The following is a 21,370-nucleotide window of genomic DNA, read 5'->3' on the forward strand; positions in this document are numbered from 1 at the left end:
ATATATATATATATGAGGGCTGTGGTTCGATCCCCGGTACGGATGGAATCATTAGGACGTGTTTCCTTAAGACACCTGCTGTCCATGTTCACTTATCAGTAAAATAGGTACCTGGGTGTTAGTCGACAGATGTGGGTCGTATGGTGGGGACAAAATTGACCTAATTTGCTTTCTGTATAGTAGTATGTCATAGATGTCAGCTATGGTCTGTATAAGTTGCATCATGTACTTGTTGTAACTCACAAAAATATGTAACATTATCTAAAGTTGCCTATTTCTTAGTCGATGTAAACAGAACAGTGAGTTACAGTACACTTCACATATAATGACACCGTTAAAACTCATCTATAAGGGAAGATTTTTTTAGTATATTTATCTATGATAAAAGTTTTAGTGTTTCAGAGGACAATAGATGTCATGTATGTAATTCACCGTCTTGTTAAGACATCACTTCCTGTGTCAGTGAGTACGTAAGGCAAAGTCCTAAGTCTTGAACCAGTAGTGAAACTACTGAACCCGTACGAGTCGTGCAGCGCCTGCGTGCCGGGAGGTAATCAAGTCAGAGCCAAAGAAGTGAAGGGCAGCTCCAATTCCTTGAATAAAGATCCTGTCACCATTAAACAGATGAGGATACAAAATCATTATCATTATATTAGATCACTGATTTTGAGAAGGTGTCTAGTGTGGGCCAGTGGGTCTTCAGCAGTGTTTCTGCATACTTATGTTCTTATATGATTAAATGGCATAAACTGAAAGCCAGGAGCTAGAGGGGGATCGTCCAAAAACTCAGGTGAGAATATTGTATACACACACAAGGGATAAGTAAAAACACTCATGTACTGTAGACTTTATTTGTCTAAAATATTTTTTCTAATGCTCAGTGCAACACTCTAGTGGTCATCACAAGACCACAATGTTGTGTAAAATTAACTCTAAATAAACAGTATATATATATATATATATATATATATATATATATATATATATATATATATATATATATATATATATATATATGTCGTGCCGAATATGTAAAACTGGTCAATTAGCAAGAACTTATTTAAAATTAAGTCCTTTCTGAAATTTTCTCTTATACGTTTAAAGATATATATTTTTCATTAATGTTAATGTAATTTTTTTTAAATTTGCACCAGAAGTATCTTAGAAAACTTACCTAACCTTATTATAACAAGCACAATTTATTTAACCTAACCCAACTAAATATATTTTAGATTTGTTTACAATAATTTAATACTAAACAAACACAGTGAAATATATATTTTTTGTTAGGTTCAGAATGATTTTGGCGATATTATTGCATACACAAATTTTCACTTGTCCTATATGGCAAGATGAACGTTGTTATTTAAGCCAAGATCGCAAGTTCTGCCTATTCGGCACGACATATATATATATATATATATATATATATATATATATAAATATATATATATATATATATATATATATATATATATATATATATATATATATATATATATATATATATATATACTGTATATTTAAGAACATTAATATATTAATATAAATACTTTCATAAATTACTATCAATTAAGGGGCAATATATAAAATATTTAAATGTAATTTGCTAAAAATATCAAGGAAAAATCGTGCATAATATATTAATCATATTTTATCACTGATATACAAGAAAACTGTATCAACATTTTCTTAAGCATACTTTATTAGATAATAATAATAATAATAATAATAATAATAATAATAATAATAATAATAATGTTTTGGAGGATATTTGATTGAAATGTCGATTTTCCATCTGATTACAGAATTTGTAAACATATAATTTATTTATACATTGAATCATATATTGACAAGAGATTTCTTTTTTTTTTTTTTTACTTTTTTTATGCCGAGGGTTCCATGTATTGAACATGAAGTGTTTTTGTTGTTGTTGCTGTTGTTGACCATGTGATTCAACTGTTGTTGATCTGATCTTGACGTTGTTATTGCATTATCTATCGTAATAATGTATTAAGTTACCATAGACTTTTGTTAAACCTTCGACGAGATTACAGAAGGTAACAGCGGCTATGGTGGGCATTCTTGAATACCCAGATCTGGTAGAAGTTACACTGGGTATCCCCATTTGAATGCCAGACATTGTAGTGGGCACTGTGTTCGTCTAGTGGGTAGTTTATACCCAGATCTGGTAGTGTTTACGGTGGGTGTTGCAGTGGGTGTTTGATACGTTGTTGTGGGCAAAGTGGGTATACGTCAGGATGTATTTACAGTGGTGGTCTTCTGGCTAGTTTTAATACCAGTGGCTGTTGTTGTTGTTGTTGTTGTTGTTGTTGTTGTTGTTGTTGTTGTTGTTGTTGTTGTTGTGCATGTATTACCTTCCTGTCGAGTTTGTTGACGTCCCGTTGATCGTTGATGATGATAAGACAGTTATTGTTGAATTTGAAGATGTTGCTGTTGAACCTGTCGGTGTTGTTGAACCTGTCGGTGTTGTTGAACCTGTCGGTGTTGTTGAACCTGTCGGTGTTGTTGAACCTGTCGTTGTTGTTGAACCTGTCGGTGTTGTTGAACCTGTCGGTGTTGTTGAACCTGTCGGTGTTGTTGAACCTGTCGGTGTTGTTGAACCTGTCGGTGTTGTTGAACCTGGCGGTGTTGTTGAACCTGGCGGTGCTGTTGAAACTGGCGGTGTTGTTGAACCTGGCGGTGTTGTTGAACCTGGCGGTGTTGTTGAACCTGGCGGTGTTGTTGAACCTGGCGGTGCTGTTGAACCTGGCGGTGCTGTTGAACCTGGTGGTGCTGTTGAACCTGGTGGTGCTGTTGAACCTGGCAGTGCTGTTGAACCTGGCGGTGATGTTGAACCTGGTGGTGCTGTTGAACCTGGTGGTGCTGTTGAACCTGGTGGTGCTGTTGAACCTGGTGGTGCTGTTGAACCTGGTGGTGCTGTAGAACCTGGCGGTGCTGATGAAGCTGGCGGTGCTGATGTTCCTGCAGGCGTCATTCCACTAGGGGTTACACTTACAATGACAGTTGGGATAGTTGTTACAACCACAGGTGGGACGGTGGGCACCGTGACTGTGGATATCCCTTGCTCTTGAAGTTGTGCTTGTATATTGTTAATACTATTAGTCTGCTGAGCTCGTCTCCCTTGCGCAGCGGACAAGCAAGGTCCTATGTTATAAGTTGATGCCTGCACAGCTGCTAAAAGGCCTGAAGAGGGTTGAAGTTGTCCACTGGCTATCAGTTGTGTATCTGTTCTCACTTGGGTTTGCCAGTAGTTGAGCTGGACGACTAGAATAATTATGCCAGAGTCGTTACCTGCTCCTATCGCGGTCTGCAAGCTGATGACAACTTGTATAATCGTCTGGACATATGCTGTGGTATCACGCTTCCTCCTTCTACCATTAAGTGAGGCATTAACTACCCCTGCAAGATTATTAAGTGTAACTTGAATGGACTGTAGAGCCGCAATCGCTTGATTTGTTGAATTTATGGAGGTGAGCAGTTGGTTGAGCTGTGTTGTGAGACTACCTATTGTTGCATTGGTGGTTGCATTTTGTGCACCAGCTGTTGTGCTTGAAGGCGAAGTTACATTAGATGTTGTACTTGTCGTAGGACGCGTACCAGTAGTGAAGGAGGGTGTAACTAAAGAAGGGACAGTGGGCACAGTTGCTGTGGTTAACCCTTGTTGGCTCAGTTGTAGCTGTATGATATTGATATCACTCACCAGCTTAGTTCTCCTCGCTCCTGCAACACCTATGCAGGAACCTAAGCCGTAAATGGCTATCTGCACTTCTGTTAGAAGGCTGGAGCTGGGTTGGAAAGCTCCAATGGATAACATTTGTATATATGAGATCACACTGCCTTGCATCACGAGGACTTGGGCAGTCAGAATATTTACACCTGAGTCGTTTCCTACTGCCATCGCGATCTCCATGTTTGATGCGATTTGTATAATTCCCTGAATATCTGCTGATGCATCACGTCTCCTCCTTCGACCACCATTTATTGAAGCATTAATTGCAGAAGCAAAAGCAGTAAGTAGTGATTGAAGGGTTTGAAGACTCGCAATTGCTTGATTTGTTGAATTTATGGAAGAGAGTAATTGGTTGAGCTGAGCAGTGAGACTAGCCAGTGTTGCATTGGTGGTCGTGGATGGTGGAGTAGTTGTCGTGTTTGACGATACAGTTGCATTGAGCGTTGTTGTCGTGTTTGACGATACAGTTGCATTGGGCGTTGTAGTTGTCTGGGTAGGTGTGTTAGTAGTGAAGGAGGGTATAATGACAGGAACGGTGGGTACAGTGACTGTGGTCGCTCCCAACTGGTTCATCCAGGACTGTACGTAGGCTATAGCAGTAGTTAGTTGACTTCTCCTTCCTCCCAAGATGGTGATGCAAGTTACGACATTCGAATAAGCTGTTACTACGGCCAACTGCAGGGCGTAAGAGTTCACGTAATTCCCATTGGCAATATTTTGTATTGTTTGGATCACAATGGTCTCCTTCGCGTATACCACGGGTATCAACAGTGCCACACCGCTATCATTGCCTTGTGATCCTGCGATTGACATTTCTTCGGTAAGAGATAAAATATCTAGGATATCTTGTGGAGCATCGCGTTTCTTCCTTCCACCACCAATTGAAGCATTAATTTGAGCCGCAAGAGTCTGAAGTAGAGATTGAAGGGCTTGAAGAGCCGAAATTGCTTGATTTGTCGAATTTATGGCGGAGAGTAGTTGGTTGAGCTGCGCAGTGAGGTTAGCCAGTGTAGCATTGGTGGTTGTAGTAACTGAAGCAGTTGTCACGTTGGTTGTTGTTGTTGTAGCATTGGAAACTGTAGTTGTTGTATTGGATGCTACAGTTGTATTGGCAGCTGCGGTTGTTGTGTTGGACGTTGATGTTGTTGTGTTAGACGATGAGAGTGTCGTGTTGGAAGTTATTGTTGTTGTATTGGAAGTTACGGTTGTCGTGTTGGATGTTATTGTTGTCGTATTGGAAGGTACGGTTGTCGTGTTGGATGTTATTGTTGTCGTATTGGAAGGTACGGTTGTCGTGTTGGATGTTATTGTTGTCGTATTGGAAGGTACGGTTGTCGTGTTGGATGCTGTTGTGTTAGACAGTGAGATTGTCGTGGTAGACTGCAGGGTTGTATTGGACGCTTGGATTGTCGTGTTGAATACTGTCGTTCTTGTAGTGGTAGATGTGGCTGTCGTGTTGAATGTCGTGGTAGTTACTGTAGAATTCGTGGTAGTGGTTGCTGGAATTAAGTATTCGATATTATTAACTTAGCTGCAACAGGACATAAGAATAAATCTCAGTCATTCCTAAATTAATTTTAGCTAGATATAGACTTGTTTTGGTTAGTTTGGGTAGGTGTAAGCTACATATATTAATTTTTTGGCAAGTGTAGGTAGCCGAGATTATTTGGTGCAGCGTTAAAAATTTGCCCATGTTAAATTTTGCCTACTATCTTACAATTTGCCTACTATCTTAAAGATAGCCTGGTTAGTTTGTTATGTAACCGATCTCTCTTTTCAGAGAGCACTACAGCTATGCAATATAGAGAAACATCTAAAAAAAAAAAAGAAAAAAGCATATAAATTCTGGCCAGATCTAATTCTACGCGCGTTCTTTAGTAAATTACTTTATACATTTGTAAATATTATTAGTGAATTCACACTAGTGCTATTGTTTCTGTTGTAGCGTCTGCACGAGAAAGACCATTATTAAATTTTACGTTTATATATGTTCCCAGGGAGTGCCGCATCGTTGGCACTTGTGCCAACACTCCATATTGGCAGTTTTAAGGATGACACTAGTTACCAACTCCAGTATGTCAACCTACATTCAACGAAATTTACATCCTAGACTTTTGGAATACTGTTTGTATTCATATTTATTTACTTGTGCGCACCAGCAAACTGTATATCAATGTTACTGCATAAATTACTGGGATAACTACTATGATACACGGACCCAATTTCAAAGAATACTTCTTTGAAATTGGGCCTTTCTTTTCGAAATACCCAGTGGTATGATGTAAATATGAGCGCGCATATAGACCATCAGAGACACACCAGGGACATCTGTGGCTCAGTCAGTCGGGAATATTAACATATCAAGTGTCGTTACTAAAGTGATTCCACCCCACCACATGCTATACTAGCAACTGATTCTACCCCCACCACATGCTATACTAGCAACTGATTCTACCCCCACCACATGCCATACTAGCAACTGATTCTAGCCCCACGACATGCTATACTAGCAACTGATTCTACCCCCACCACATGTTATACTAGCAACTGATTCTAGCCCCACCACATGCTATACTAGCAAATGATTCTACCCCCACCACATGCTATACTAGCAACTGATTCTACCCCCACCACATGCCATACTAGCAACTGATTCTAGCCCCACGACATGCTATACTAGCAACTGATTCTACCCCCACCACATGCCATACTAGCAACTGATTCTAGCCCCACGACATGCTATACTAGCAACTGATTCTACCCCCACCACATGCCATACTAGCAACTGATTCTAGCCCCACGACACGCTATACTAGCAACTGATTCTACCCCCACCACATGCTATACTAGCAACTGAGTCTACCCCACCACATGCCATACTAGCAACTGATTCTAGCCCCACGACATGCTATACTAGCAACTGATTCTACCCCCACCACATGTTATACTAGCAAATGATTCTACCCCACCACATGCTATACTTTCATGTGGTGGGGTATAATCTATACTGATTCTACCCCACCACATGTTATACTAGCAAATGATTCTACCCCACCACATGCTATACTAGCAACTGATTCTACCCCCACCACATGCTATACTAGCAACTGATTCTACCCCCACCACATGCTATACTAGCAACTGATTCTACCCCCACCACATGCTATACTAGCAACTGATTCTACCCCACAACATGCCATACTAGCAACTGATTCTACCCCCACCACATGCTATACTAGCAACTGATTCTACCCCCACCACATGTTATACTAGCAAATGATTCTACCCCACCACATGCTATACTAGCAACTGATTCTACCCCACCACATGCTATACTAGCAACTGATTCTACCCCCACCACATGCTATACTAGCAACTGATTCTACCCCCACCACATGTTATACTAGCAAATGATTCTACCCCACCACATGCTATACTAGCAACTGATTCTACCCCCACCACATGCTATACTAGCAACTGATTCTACCCCCACCACATGCTATACTAGCAACTGATTCTACCCCCACCACATGCTATACTAGCAACTGATTCTACCCCACCACATGCCATACTAGCAACTGATTCTACCCCCACCACATGCTATACTAGCAACTGATTCTACCCCCCCCACAGGTTATACTAGCAAATGATTCTACCCCACCACATGCTATACTAGCGACTGTTTCTACCCCCACCACATGCTATACTAGCAACTGATTCTACCCCCACCACATGCTATACTAGCAACTGATTCTACTCCCACCACATGTTATACTAGCAAATGATTCTACCCCACCACATGCTATACTAGCAACTGATTCTACCCCCACCACATGTTATACTAGCAAATGATTCTACCCCCACCACATGCTATACTAGCAACTGATTCTACCACCACCACATGCTATACTAGCAAATGATTCTACCCCACCACATGCTATACTAGCAACTGATTCTACCCCCACCACATGCTATACTAGCAACTGATTCTACCCTCACCACATGTTATACTAGCAAATGATTCTACCCCACCACATGCTATACTAGCAACTGATTCTACCCCCACCACATGCTATACTAGCAACTGATTCTACCCCCACCACATGCTATACTAGCAATTGATTCTACCCCCAACACATGTTATACTAGCAAATGATTCTACCCCACCACATGCTATACTAGCAACTGATTCTACCCCCACCACATGCTATACTAGCAACTGATTCTACCCCCACCACATGCTATACTAGCAACTGATTCTACCCCACCACATGCTATACTAGCAACTTGGCTTAGCGCTTCTTTTTGATTATAATAATAATATACTAGCAACTGATTCTACCCCCAACACATGTTATACTAGCAAATGATTCTACCCCACCACATGCTATACTAGCAACTGATTCTACCCCCACCACATGCTATACTAGCAACTGATTCTACCCCCACCACATGCTATACTAGCAACTGATTCTACCCTCACCACATGTTATACTAGCAAATGATTCCACCCCACCACATGCTATACTAGCAACTGATTCTACTCCACATGCTATACTAGCAACTGATTCTACCCCACCACATGCTATACTAGCAACTGTCTCTACCCCACAACATGCTATACTAGCAACCGATTCTACCCCACCACATGCTATGCTAGCAACCGATTCCACCCCACCACATGCTATATTAGTAACTGACTCTTCTCCACCACATGCTATATTAACAACTGACTCAAGCCAACTCCTAAACATCTGCTCTTGACTTCACCAAATTCACCTGACTTCTTTCCACCACACACTCATGATGTGAAATTGGACAGCTAAATCACCAAGTAGGTGAAATGTTTCCTAATTAGATGCCCTAAGTATTACACACGTGTTTTTATTTCTACCTACACCATTATATTAAAAATAAAATAGTAATGATAGACTTACTTGGATAACAACAGAAGCATTTGGCTCCCTTGCATTCATCTTTGTCGACCAAACCAACACAGGACTTCTTGCTCTGCACACAGTAACCTCCTAGAGAGGTGCACACTGTCGTGGGCTTGCAAGGCTTGGCACAACACACACACTTCTTCTTCATGCAACCCTTGGCAATCAGTTGCTCCTTCACGTCGCACTTCGTCTTGCACACGCCCTTGTATTTAGTGCATTTCTTTTTAGGCTTAAATGCGCAAGCTGTTGATGAAAAATGATGATTGTAAACAACTCATTAACGTGCACATCTTAAAAAATATATATTTACTCAAGATGTGTACCACTTGTGTGAAACCGATGGTCGAGTAAGGAAGACAGAGTAGACGACAGACATCCAGAAATTCAAGAAGGTACCGAGAACTGACAAGAGACTAAAGTCAGACTATGAGAACAGACATCGTGTCATTACGATTTCGTGAGTCATAAAGAACTCAGTTTCACAGATAATACTTAATCACAACTTGCAGGAAACTAAGAGATATCGACGGGGTGAAGATGGGTGGGAATCAGATCGATGGTACACAACTGGAAACTGAAAGTCAGAATGAGAAATCCAAAATAAGAAGAAATATAATAACAAGTAGAACTAACTATAGCAGGTTGTGGAGACAGAGTCCTTCCATGAATTCAAATGTAAATTCAACAGCTGAAGGGGATATGTATACATAAAATCAGGTGATAGGAATATGAGTTTACCTGGAGTTTACCTGGAGAGAGTTCCGGGGGTCAACGCCCCCGCCCCCAATGGAAATGAGTCACTCTGACTTTTTTGGGTTATCCCAGGTTCTCTACACATATGCTGCTATGTATGATAATCTATGTAACTGTATTTGTGTATACCTGAATAAACTTACTTACCTGTGGACTCCCGCCCGAACCCTAAAAGTACAGGCAAACACACACATTTATACACTACAAGTTGTTATATAAACAGATATATAAGTACTGGAGCTTATTTTTAAGTGTTTGAAAATAAGTGATTGTGATATGCGCAGTTTAATACTTTAAACCAAACGTTCAGGTTCCAATATTTATTGCCTACCTAACTGTGAGTACCTACTAACAACAGCCACACGTGTGCTATCAAGTACCAACTAATGCCCGCCTACATGTGTGTAGGCTTGCAATAGGCAAACAGATATTACAAGAATTTCCCTGGAAAACACTAAACTCAATAAACATCAACAACCCGTTTTCAATTGTGAGTCCCTGAACGTAATACAAATATAGGTCAATAATCTAGTAAATACGGGACAATCACACTTCCTTCTGTAATATTCACAAGTGGCTAGCAATAACAAGGACAAAAAAAATCAGAAAAGAACGATAACTTAACAATAAATATTGTTTTAGCTTATTTTTAAAATGGTGGACAGGTAAGCCAGCGGAAGGCCTCGGTCAGAAGACCAAAAGCTCCAGCCAGGAAACACTTGTAATGTTTCCTGACAAACCTTATTTAACCTAATCTCTAGCTAAGGTCAAGAATCTATTACAATCAATTGTCAAAGTTGCACCTGAATAGAAGACAGTGTGTTTATTTTCATATTTATTTAAAGCACAACACAGTTACCCCTCGAAATGTGAAGGTGGTGGGGGAAGAGAGTGAGAGAGAGAGAGAGAGAGAGAGAGAGAGAGAGCGAGAGAGCGCGAGAGAGCGCGAGAGAGCGATTGAATGGGGGGAATGATCGGAAGAGAGAGAGGGGAGCTGAGGAATGGGGGAGAGAGAAACCAGTGGCTGTCAATATTAGATAACAATAATCTCATAGGAATTAACATTAAGGTGACACTTACCTGAGAGGCAGCACTCACACGACCTTCCTTTGCACTTGCTCGCGGCAACTTTGGTCTTGCACTTGCCTTTGGGCTGGCACTTTCCCCCGGCTTTAGTGCACTTTTTGGTAGCTTTACACTTTTTCCTGTAAGGTCGTTCTTTGCTTTTCCCGGAGGAGGAATATCGTTCTTCTTTTCCCTGTTCTTTTTCTTTCTTCTGAGCCACTTTCTCCCTTATTCCTTTACCAGGTTTCCTATCTAGCTCTGTTTTCTTTTTCTTTTCCTTTTTATTCTTTTTGTTTCCTTTCTTGTCTTTGTTTTTCTTTGTATTGGTACTTTTGAGTTTTTTTAATTTCTTTCCCCCGTGTTTTTTCGCCTTTCCATTGTTTTTGTTTCTCATATTTTTGTCCTTTTTGCGATCGTTCTTATTTTTGAGGTCTTTTTTGTTAAGTTTCTTTTTTCTTTTATCACCTTTCTCTTTCTTCTCCTTGTTTTCTTTTCTTGTTTTCTTATGATTTTTTTTACCTTTCTTCATCGCTGTCTTGCCTCGATATTTTTTTGATTTTAATTTCTTAGTCTTGGTGGCTTTGACCTTTTGAGAGCCACCATTCTTATGCTTCTTGTTTTTTTTCTGTTTCATGTTCTTCCCCTTCTTACCTCCTTTCACTTTCTTGACGCGGCGATCTTTCTTCTCCTTTCTTCGATGTGCACCTTCTTGGAGTCTGCCTTCTTTCTTGACGGCACCATACTTTATGCCTTTTTCACCACGACGTTTCTCCCCATTTTTACCGACTTGGCCCTTTCCTCCCTTCTTGACACGGCGTTTTTCCCCATTCTTACCGACTTGGCCCTTTCCTCCCTTCTTGACACGGCGTTTTTCCCCATTCTTACCGACTTGGCCCTTTCCTCCCTTCTTGACACGGCGTTTTTCCCCATTCTTACCGACTTGGCCTTTTCCTCCCTTCTTGACACGGCGTTTTTCCCCATTCTTACCGACTTGGCCTTTTCCTCCCTTCTTGACACGGCGTTTTTTCCCATTCTTACCGACTTGGCCTTTTTCTCCCTTCTTGACACGGCGTTTTTCCCCATTCTTACCGACTTGGCCTTTTCCTCCCTTCTTGCCTCCCTTCCTGACACCACGTTTATCCTCATGGCTTTTCTTGGAGTGGTCATTCATTCTACCCTTATGTTTCACGCTGTTCTTAGCAAGAGGATCTTTTATCCCTCTTTTATTTCCGGCTCTGAGGCCTTTCCTTTTATTGTCAACACGTCGCTTGCCAGCTGCTTCTCCCTGACCAGAATTTTTGTCGTTACGACGACGCTTTGCGTCTTTCTTATCTTGCTGACGTCTTCTTCCTCCTTTTACATCTTTGTCGTGACCACCATTAACACCACTGATGCTCGGGTGGACTTTTCCAACGCTCATTAATCTGCTATTGCTGTCACCTTTCTCACCAAGGCTGTCGGTGTCAACATCTCTGTCCCTCTTGCGTAGGTCAACAACAGTCCTATCTTCACTGTTTATTATATTTCGTTCTCCATGTACTTTTTCCTGCAAAATAGAGTTTATATATACATTTATATATATATATATATATATATATATATATATATATATATATATATATATATATATATATATATATATATATATATATATATATATATATAATACATCAAAGGAAGGCAATTAAAGGGCTTAGACCACACCTCACAGTCAACTCCCACAACAAAGAAACACCTGACGCGGGACAATACCGGACTCATAAGAAAAGAGGAACACTGCAGAAGGTCCAACTAGACAACCCACTAACAAATTATTCTACCCAAGAAATAAGGTTTATTATTTGTCCAATGTATTACTAAACTCTAATCTAATTTATACAAACCTAAGGAAATATTCATATTATTTTCAAAACTGCTTTTTATGAAACAAGATTCAATTATAGTTCTGTCAACCATGGACTTGCTTGATACTACTTTCTCAACTTTTTGAAAATCAATTGGATGGTTAAAATCTCTTACATGAATAAATAGAGCATTGGAATCTTGTCCAGTTCTATATTTCTATATTTATGTTAGTTTTAATCTAAGTTCGAGACTTTTACCAGTTTGACCGTAATAAACTTTATCGCAAATTTTACAAGGAATCTTATAGACACATCCGTCAGCATTTTGGGGGGAATTCTTTATCAAAAGTTTTTTTTACTGTATCAAGATTTTTAAATACAACTTTAATATTAAAAGTCTTAAGAAGAGAAGGCATATCAACCAAGTTTTCATGGTAAGGGAGAACCAACATATTTTTAGTTGAATAAGGTTGGTTGTTTCTTTTTGGGTTGTAAAAAGTATTTCTAGCGACTTTAAAAGATTTATCAATTACATTTCTCGGGTATTTCAGATCATTGGCTATTTCATAAATTTTGGATATTTCTTCATCTATGAACTCTGGACTACAAATACGTAAAGCTCTCAAAAACATTGATGAGAAAACAGACAGTTTAACTCTATCTTGATGGGAAGAATAATAGTGGACATAGGAACAGTTATTTGTAGGTTTTCTGTAAATTTTAAATTTGAATTCATTATTACTCTTAATAATTAAAACATCTAGAAAAGGCAATGAGTTATTTTCCTCAAACTCAACAGTGAAGTTTATAGAATGGGCTAAGCTATTTAATTTGCCAAGGAAATGGTGTATATCTACATTCTTGGGCATAAGACATAAAATATCATTGACATATCTGAACCATTTTGCTCTGTTAGGGAGGATTGTGTTAAGCAATCTTGTTTCAAAAAACTCCATGTATAGATTACTAAGAACAGGTGAAAGAGGATTTCCCATTGCCATACCAAATTTCTGAGTGTAAAGCTTATCATTAAATATAAATTTTGCATGAACAATGCAAAGTTTAATAAGTTTAATGATGGTAGGAACTGGTAATGGTAAATCATACTCAACGAGTTCTTCAGATAAGAAACTTAATAAATCATCAAAAGGAACTTTCGTAAACAAGGAAGTAACATCAAAACTAACCATGTTAAAATCATTTAAGTCAGTCAAGGAGCTCCAACAATAGGGCTCAAAATGTCAACAAGCCATTTGGATAATTTATACGAAATTGATCCTATGGAGCTAATAATTGGTCTGATTGGATTACCTGGTTATCCAATCAGACCAATTATTAGCTCCATAGGATCAGTTTCGTATAATTATCCAAATGGCTTGTTGACATTTTGAGCCCTATTGTTGGTAAAATTTCTAACTTCAATGTTAAAAAAACTTAGATTTAGTTGATAAATTAAGCTCCTTGACTGACTTAAATGATTTTAACATGGTTAGTTCCTCTTATGGGTCCGGTATTGTCCCGCGTCAGGTGTATCTTTGTTGTGGGAGTTGACTGTGAGGTGTGGTCTAAGCCCTTTAATTGCCTTCCTTTGATGTATTACTTTCATAGTTCCTTGACAATGTGAGTAGTCACGAAAGCGATTGGAATTTCACTACTCTTTCACAGTGGTTGTTTTGCATATTTTAAATTCACCTGTTTACTGTTAACTTATTGCATATATATATATATATATATATATATATATATATATATATATATATATATATATATATATATATATATATATATATATATATATATATATATATATATATATATATATATATATATACATACATATATATATATATATATATATATATATATATATATATATATATATATATATATATATATATATATATATATATATATGTATATATATATATATAAACTGCTCTTGTGTCTATGTGAAACACAGTTTACCTCTATTGTTGAGGTGAACTGTGGAGGATGTTGAGTTTATGTTGGGTTGAGTACCACGTAGCGCAGTGGTAGCGCGTTCAGCTTACAAGCAAGACGGTCTGGAGTTTTGAGACTCTCAGATCGCGGGTTCCAGCCCTGCCCGTGGTATGGTAAGCAAGACTAGATGTATTCTGGTATCGGCTTGATTCAAGAAAGGAAATCTGTAGCCAATAAACCTAGCCTTATCTACCTCGATGATCCTAGAAAGGTACCTTCTATCTCAATACTCCAAAAAAAAAAGATTGTAGAAATGCGACGTAAGTTTCTAATGCAGTCAAATAACAACATTGAAGATGGGAAGCCAAAGAGAAGAAACATTCACAAGCTATCACATGGAAATTAATATCTTAGTTTCTTCAGTATACAATGGCAACGTGATACCAACTCAGCACAAAACCAAATTTAACCTTTGACTTAGTAAGACACACTGACTTTTGAAAGTTAAGGTGAATTGTAAGATTCATTATTTATTATACAATGACTAATATCCCCATATACCGCAACACTTTAAGTCTGAAGTCGTTCAAAAGTTGCATTCTCAAATTAACAGCGGTGAATGTTAATAAAGTTCTGATGAGGCTTACACAAACTATAACAGCAAAACCATATTTCAGTTTTTCCAGTTTTTTCTAAACAAGTTGGTAAGTTGGAACTTAGAAGCCCAGAATCAAAACAAACTTCGGTTGTGAAAATTTCAATACGAGTGGATCAAATGTTCTCATGTTAAAAACGAAAATCTTAAAGACAATAATTCTTCTAATCTGTCACTGGTACTACTTCTGTAATATCTTATTTCCAGGATTCAATCCTGGCTTGGAGTTTTACGACTCACTCGCCACGAGTTCAATCCCCACCCGTGGTATGGTTTGCAATCGTGTCATTGCGATTTCGCGAGTCATTCATTTCTTGGCTAGGTGGGACGTATAGGAAAGTTTCCTAGCTCTTATTTTAGCTTTTACCGGGTAGTAATTGTGCGTCGCATACTGGGGAGAACCTAGATAAGAACATAAAGAAGGAGCACTGCAGCAAGCCTACTGGTCCATGCTAGGCAAGTGAGCCCCAAACGAGTACACCACACTGCTCGTCTTCTACACTTCGATGTCATCGTTCTTTTGATAAAAACAGTCAAGAACCAGCTGATGGCGAATTTGTAGGAAAGAATATCAAATTTGAAATAAAAGTTTAGTTCAGAGTGAGAGAATAAGAAAACCTTATGGTATCGTGATCAAGATGGTCCTCACCTGCACCACAAGAATAATACAAAAGACGAAAGCGGTTAAAATTAAAGACTTCATGATGGTGCAGTGCAGCTCGCGCTGCCGAAGTGGCAGCAGCTCTTGTGTGTGTGTATGTGTCCACCAGCTCCTGGTGCAGAACAATGTACCGACAAGCAGCAACAACAGCAGGGACTCAGAGCAGCGTCCCACAGCCTCCTCTTCAGGTCCAAGTCTGATTCTCTATCGTCGGTGGTAGAGTATTTATATAAAAGCTGGGAGCTGTCTTTATGTAACCACATATAGCGTAAGGCAACAGATGTGAGGTTCAGTCATTCATTATGAAACAAAGAAGGGGCGCCCAATATGACGCCAGTTTTTGTACCGTTGTCTTTCTTTTTGTCCTTATTACTCTTTGTAATGTTGATGTTTGTTTAATTTAACCTTGAGGAACTAAAGCGATATAGTAAATGTGGAATAATAGACATGAGTGATAATGAACACATTCAAGAATTTAATATAAATAATTAATGTGAGTGTGTGTGTACTCACCTAGTTGTGGTTGCAGGGGTCGATTCATAGCTCCTGGCCCCGACTCTTCACTGGCCGCTATTGGGTCACTCTCCCTGAACCGTGAGCTTTATCATACCTCTGGTTAAAGCTATGTATGGATCCTGCCTCCACTACATCGCTTCCCAAACTATTCCACTTTCTGACTACTCTGTGATTGAAGAAATACTTCCTAACATCCCTGTGATTCATCTGTGTCTTCAATTTCCAACTGTGTCCCCTTGTTGTTGTGTCCCATTTCTGGAACATTCTGTCTCTGTCCACCTTGTCAATTCCTCTCAGTATTTTATATGTCGTTATCATGTCCCCCCTATCTCTCCTGTCTTCCAGTGTCGTCAGGTCGATTTCCCTTAACCTCTCCTCGTAAGACATACCCCTTAGCTCTGGGACTAGTCTTGTTTCAAACCTTCGCACTTTCTCTAGTTTCTTTACGTGCTTGGCTAAATGTGGATTCCAAACTGGTGCTGCATACTCCAATATGGGTCTAGCGTACACAGTGTACAGGGTCCTGAGCGATTCCTTATTAAGATGTCAGAATGTTATTCTTAGGTTTGCTAGGCGCCCATATGATGAAGCAATTATTTGGTTGATGTGCGCCTCAGATGTGCCTGGTGTTATACTCACCCCAAGATCTTTTTCCTTGAGTGAGGTTTGTAGTCTCTGGCCCCCTAGACTGTACTCCGTGTGCGGTCTTCTTTGCCCTTCCCCAATCTTCATGACTTTGCACTTGGTGAGGTTGAACTCCAGGAGTCATTTGCTGGACCAGGTCTGCAGCCTGTCCAGATTCCTTTGTAGTTCTTCCTGGTCCTCCTCCGATTGAATTCTTCTCATCACCTGCACATCATCCTCAAACAGGGACACTTCGGAGTCTGTTCGTTCCGTCATGTCGTTCACAAATACCAGAAACAGCACTGATCCTAGGACTGACTTCTGTGGAACCCCACTCGTCACAGGTGCCCACTCTGACAGCTCGCCGTGTACCATGACTCGCTGCTGTCTTCCTGACAAGTATTCCCTGATCCATTGTAGTGCCTCCCTGTTATCCCTGCTTGGTCCTCCAGTTTTTGTACTAATCTCTTGTGTGGAACTGTGTCAAACGTTTTCTTACAGTCCAAGAAAATGCAATTTACCCACCCCTCTCTTTCATGTCTTACTGCTGTGTGTGTGTGTGTACTCACCTCACCTAATTGTGGTTGCAGGGGTCGAGACTCAGCTCCTGTGAGTGTGTGTGTGTGTGTGTGTGTGTGTGTGTGTGTGTGTGTGTGTGTGTGTGTGTGTGTGTGTATTTTGGTATATAAGAACATAAAAATATAAGAAAGAAGGGACACTGCAGCAGGCCTACTGGCCCATGCGAGGAAGGTCCAAGTCTCCTATCGGCTTAAGCCAATGCCCCAACCTAGTCAGGTCAGGTCAGGTCACATTCACTTAAGGAAGGAACACGACAACTGACCTAGTAACATAAGCTAATCAGGTCCAACTCACACCCACTCATGTATTTATCTAACCTATTTTTAAAGCTACACAACATTTTAGCCTCTATAACTGTACTCGGAAGTTTGTTCCACTCATCCACAACTCTATTACCAAACCATATGTGCCTACATATATGCACTTTCCTATATGCACTTACCAATATATGGTTAATAGGATCAAGTCTCAGCTCCTGGCCCTACCCCCTCATTCGCCACTATCCAGATTCACTCCTTCTTGACCTCGTGGGTCCTGTCGTACCTACCCCTAAAACTATGTATGGAGTCCGACTCAACCACTTCTTTGTCCAGATCATTCCATTCCCTGAGACAGAAATACTTCCTGACATCTCTATGATTATCTGTACTTTTAACCTCCAGCTGTGCCCTTTTATACTGGTTCCCCACCACTCAGTCTATCCCTGTCTACCCTAACAATTCTCCTGAGTGTTTTGTATGTTGTTATCATGTCTTCCTGATTATTCTGTCTTCTAATGTCGTCAGCTCATTCCTCTTAACTTATTCCTCTTGGCTCATTCCTCTTACAAACCTTTATATGTTATCCTGTTCTTCGTCATGTCTTATCCATTGTGGGATAAATGATGCTACTCCCATTCGGACATGACATATATGCTATAGAAGACAATTAATGATTGTTTTTTTGAGATTCATGAAGGCTACTCTTACAGTTTCCTGACGAACATTGTCTGTGTTCCTCCGACGAAATACTTGGCATTATGCTCACCCCTAAGGCTTTCTCTTTGAGGGAAGTCTGTTACTTCTGTCTCCCAGGTCTTTATCCAGTGTGCAGTCTTTTTGTCCCTTCCCCGACTTGTAATTAGATGAAATATTAACAAGTTATCACATGGATATTTATATAGCAATTTCTTCATAATAAATTGTTACATTGGAGCCAAACTCATCTGGAACCTACTCTAAGATACACCAACTTTGAAAGTTTAAACGTCATCAGACGAGGCATTCTTTAGTTATCACAGAGAACAAAATTCAAGTATTTTAAGTTTGAAATTCCTCATAAGTTCTATTCTCAAGTTAATGTCTTGAAAACACGAAATCATGACCCAGCTCACCTGCCACCTCCCAGATGTTATATAACACCTGGGCTCTCACCCCTTTACCTTCCTAATAATAATAATATTGATGTAAACACACAAACATTGTTCTCTCGCCTTTAACTGGATCTTCGATATTATTTTGCTTACGTTATGATAGCATCATTAAGAATCTATGTTGATAACGATTGTCTTAATAATTTCTACGTTTAACTGTCCACTAAAATCATACAGTGTCAGATTCACTGCAAATACGGGATTGAAATACGTTTTCTTTTTTCTTTGATAAGACTCAGTGAATTTTTGTTTTTGCAAGAGGACCGGGCAGCGGGGGCGTTGACCCCCGTAACACCGTCTAACACCACTAACACAGTGGCTTTCAAAAGTTTGAAAATATTTGGTTATAGATGATTAAGGGGGTAAGAAGCGGGGCCCAGGAGCTACAGGGTGATTCTCAAAAATATAATTAGGTGCGTATTTACACACTAGGGCATAAATAAAATACTTTCTGAACGGTAGACTTTATTGATCTATAGTAAAGAGATTTTTGATGCTCAGTTCAGCACTCACAGGGCCAACACAGGGCCAACACAAGGCCAACACAGGGCCAGCACAGGGCAACACAGGGCCACCAGAATATATATATATATATATATATATATATATATATATATATATATATATATATATATATATATATATATATATATATATATGAAAAACAAGACTTAAACGTTACACAAATTGACTGAAAATAAAATTTCAAATAAATATAATTAACTTATTAATGTTATCTTATTTTATTGAATATAAGGAACGTTACTTAAATGTTTTATTAAAGATATATTACTTGCTTTTATTAACGAACAGATCCACAGGATCTTTTATTAAAATGTCTCAATCATTTTCAAATTCTGTGTTAATAATTTTTTTTTTGACGAAGTTACAACAACAGTCGGAGATTTTGTTGTTGCTGTTGTTGTTGTTATTGTTGTTGTTTCTCTTGTCGTTGTTGCTGTTGTTGCTACTGTTGTTGTTTCTCTTGTCGTTGTTGCTGTTGTTGTTATTGCTACTGTTGTTGTTGTTATTTCTATTGTCGTTATTGCTATTGTTGTTGGTGCTACTGTTGTTGTTGTTTCTCTTGTCGTTATTGCTGTTGTTGTTGTTGCTACTGTTGTTGTTTCCCTTGTCGTTGTTGCTGTTGTTGTTGTTGCTACTGTTGTTGTTTCCCTTGTCGTTGTTGCTGTTGTTGTTGTTGCTACTGTTGTTGTTGTTTATTATCTGCTACAACCATCTTGTTGCTATAAATCGTCCTGTTGACAACAGGACTCGATTCCGTTGTTGCTTAACCTGTTGCAGTATTTTGTACTGTTAATGACGTTCCTGTTGTCAAGTTACCAGAGACCGTTGTTAAATATGCCACTATAATACCGATATTAACAGTGCTTAGGGCAAGTATGCCCCACGAGAATACCCAAGTTAATAGTAGTTATGGGTAGTCATGCCTACGAGAGTACGTAATGTAGCAGTAGTGACTGGGCGTACAGGAAGTGTTGTATCTACTTCTTGTAGTGGTTGTCTGACCTGTTGCTTTACTGATAAAGGTTGATCTTATAGCTTAAGCTTTATTACTTTCGTCCTCCCGTTGGAGGAGCGACTGTCGTTGTAGAAGTAGCTGCCGTTGTAGAAGTGGCTGCCGTTGTGGAAGTGGCTGCCGTTGTAGAAGTGGCTGCCGTTGTGGAAGTGGCTGCCGTTGTAGAAGTGGCTGCCGTTGTGGAAGTGGCTGCCGTTGTAGAAGTGGCTGCCGTTGTGGAAGTGGCTGCCGTTGTGGAAGTGGCTGCCGTTGTAGAAGTGGCTGCTGTTGTGGAAGTGGCTGCCGTTGTGGAAGTGGCTGCCGTTGTGGAAGTGGCTGCCGTTGTAGAAGTGACTGTCGTTGTGGAAGTGGCTGCCGTTGTAGAAGTGACTGTCGTTGTGGAAGTGGCTGCCGTTGTAGAAGTGACTGTCGTTGTGGAAGTGACTGTCGTTGTGGAAGTGACTGTCGTTGTAGAAGTGACTGTCGTTGTAGAAGTGACTGTCGTTGTAGAAGTGACTGTCGTTGTAGAAGTGACTGTCGTTGTAGTGCTTTCCGTTGATGTAGTGGTAGTCGTTGCTGTGGATGTAGTACTTGCAGAGGTTGTTGTAGATGAAGTAGTTGTTGAGGTTGTTGAAGATGTAGTTGTAGATGTAATTGTTGAAGTTGTTGTAGTAGTCGTCGAGGTTGTTGAAGATGTAGTTGTAGATGTGCTTGTTGAGGTGGTTGTAGATGTAGTGACTGTTGAGGTGGTTGTAGATGTAGTGACTGTTGAGGTGGTTGTAGATGTATTTGTAGAAGTGGATGTAGTTGTTGAGGTGGTTGTAGATGTAGTTGTTGAAGTTGTGTTTGTAGTTGACGATGTTGTGGTAGAAGCAGAAGTTGTGGACGTAGATGTTGAGGTTGTAGAAGTAGAAGTAGAGGTGATTGTAGTAGTGGATGTAGTAGATATAGCAGTAGTTGTAGTGGTTGTTGCATTGACATTAGGCACTGCGGTTGTTGTACTCGAACTAGACGTTGGGGTTGTCACTGAAAATACTGTGGTTGTCGTAGTTGATCTTGTAGTCCCCCGGGTAGGCAATTCTAGAATTGGACAATATTAGAAATATGT

At 39.6% G+C, this 21,370-nt stretch overlaps 2 protein-coding genes across 7 annotated transcripts in view; both read right to left on the bottom strand.

Moving 5' to 3' along the window:
- Positions 1-1,801: 1,801 nt before the first annotated feature.
- On the bottom strand, positions 1,802-15,823 carry LOC128699021 (uncharacterized). 5 transcript variants are annotated; one of them, XM_070096870.1, is made up of 6 exons: positions 15,605-15,823; positions 10,531-12,061; positions 8,692-8,940; positions 2,842-5,253; positions 2,698-2,769; positions 1,802-2,661 (listed from the first exon to the last, which is right to left on the bottom strand). In XM_070096870.1, the coding sequence occupies exons 1-6, from the start codon at positions 15,656-15,658 to the stop codon at positions 2,375-2,377; spliced, it is 4,605 nt and encodes a 1,534-aa protein (XP_069952971.1). In that variant the 5' UTR covers positions 15,659-15,823; the 3' UTR covers positions 1,802-2,374. The 5 variants fall into 5 exon arrangements, with proteins under 5 accessions (XP_069952971.1, XP_069952970.1, XP_069952968.1 ...); XM_070096869.1 differs by having other exon boundaries at positions 1,802-2,769; XM_070096867.1 differs by having other exon boundaries at positions 2,698-5,253.
- A 3,619-nt stretch (positions 15,824-19,442) lies between these two features.
- The window catches only part of LOC128698879 (uncharacterized), a 30,663-nt gene continuing 28,735 nt past the window's right edge, over positions 19,443-21,370 (bottom strand). Inside the window, exon 4 of one of the 2 annotated variants that reach the window (XM_070096872.1) lies at positions 19,443-21,342. In XM_070096872.1, coding sequence (XP_069952973.1) covers positions 20,318-21,342 — 1,025 coding nt within the window. In that variant the 3' untranslated portion in view covers positions 19,443-20,317. The remainder of the gene's footprint in view (positions 21,343-21,370) is intronic. The other variant, XM_070096871.1, reaches the window with a different exon arrangement.

Source organism: Cherax quadricarinatus, chromosome 55 (assembly GCF_038502225.1).
Source record: "Cherax quadricarinatus isolate ZL_2023a chromosome 55, ASM3850222v1, whole genome shotgun sequence".
Taxonomy (NCBI): domain Eukaryota; kingdom Metazoa; phylum Arthropoda; class Malacostraca; order Decapoda; family Parastacidae; genus Cherax; species Cherax quadricarinatus.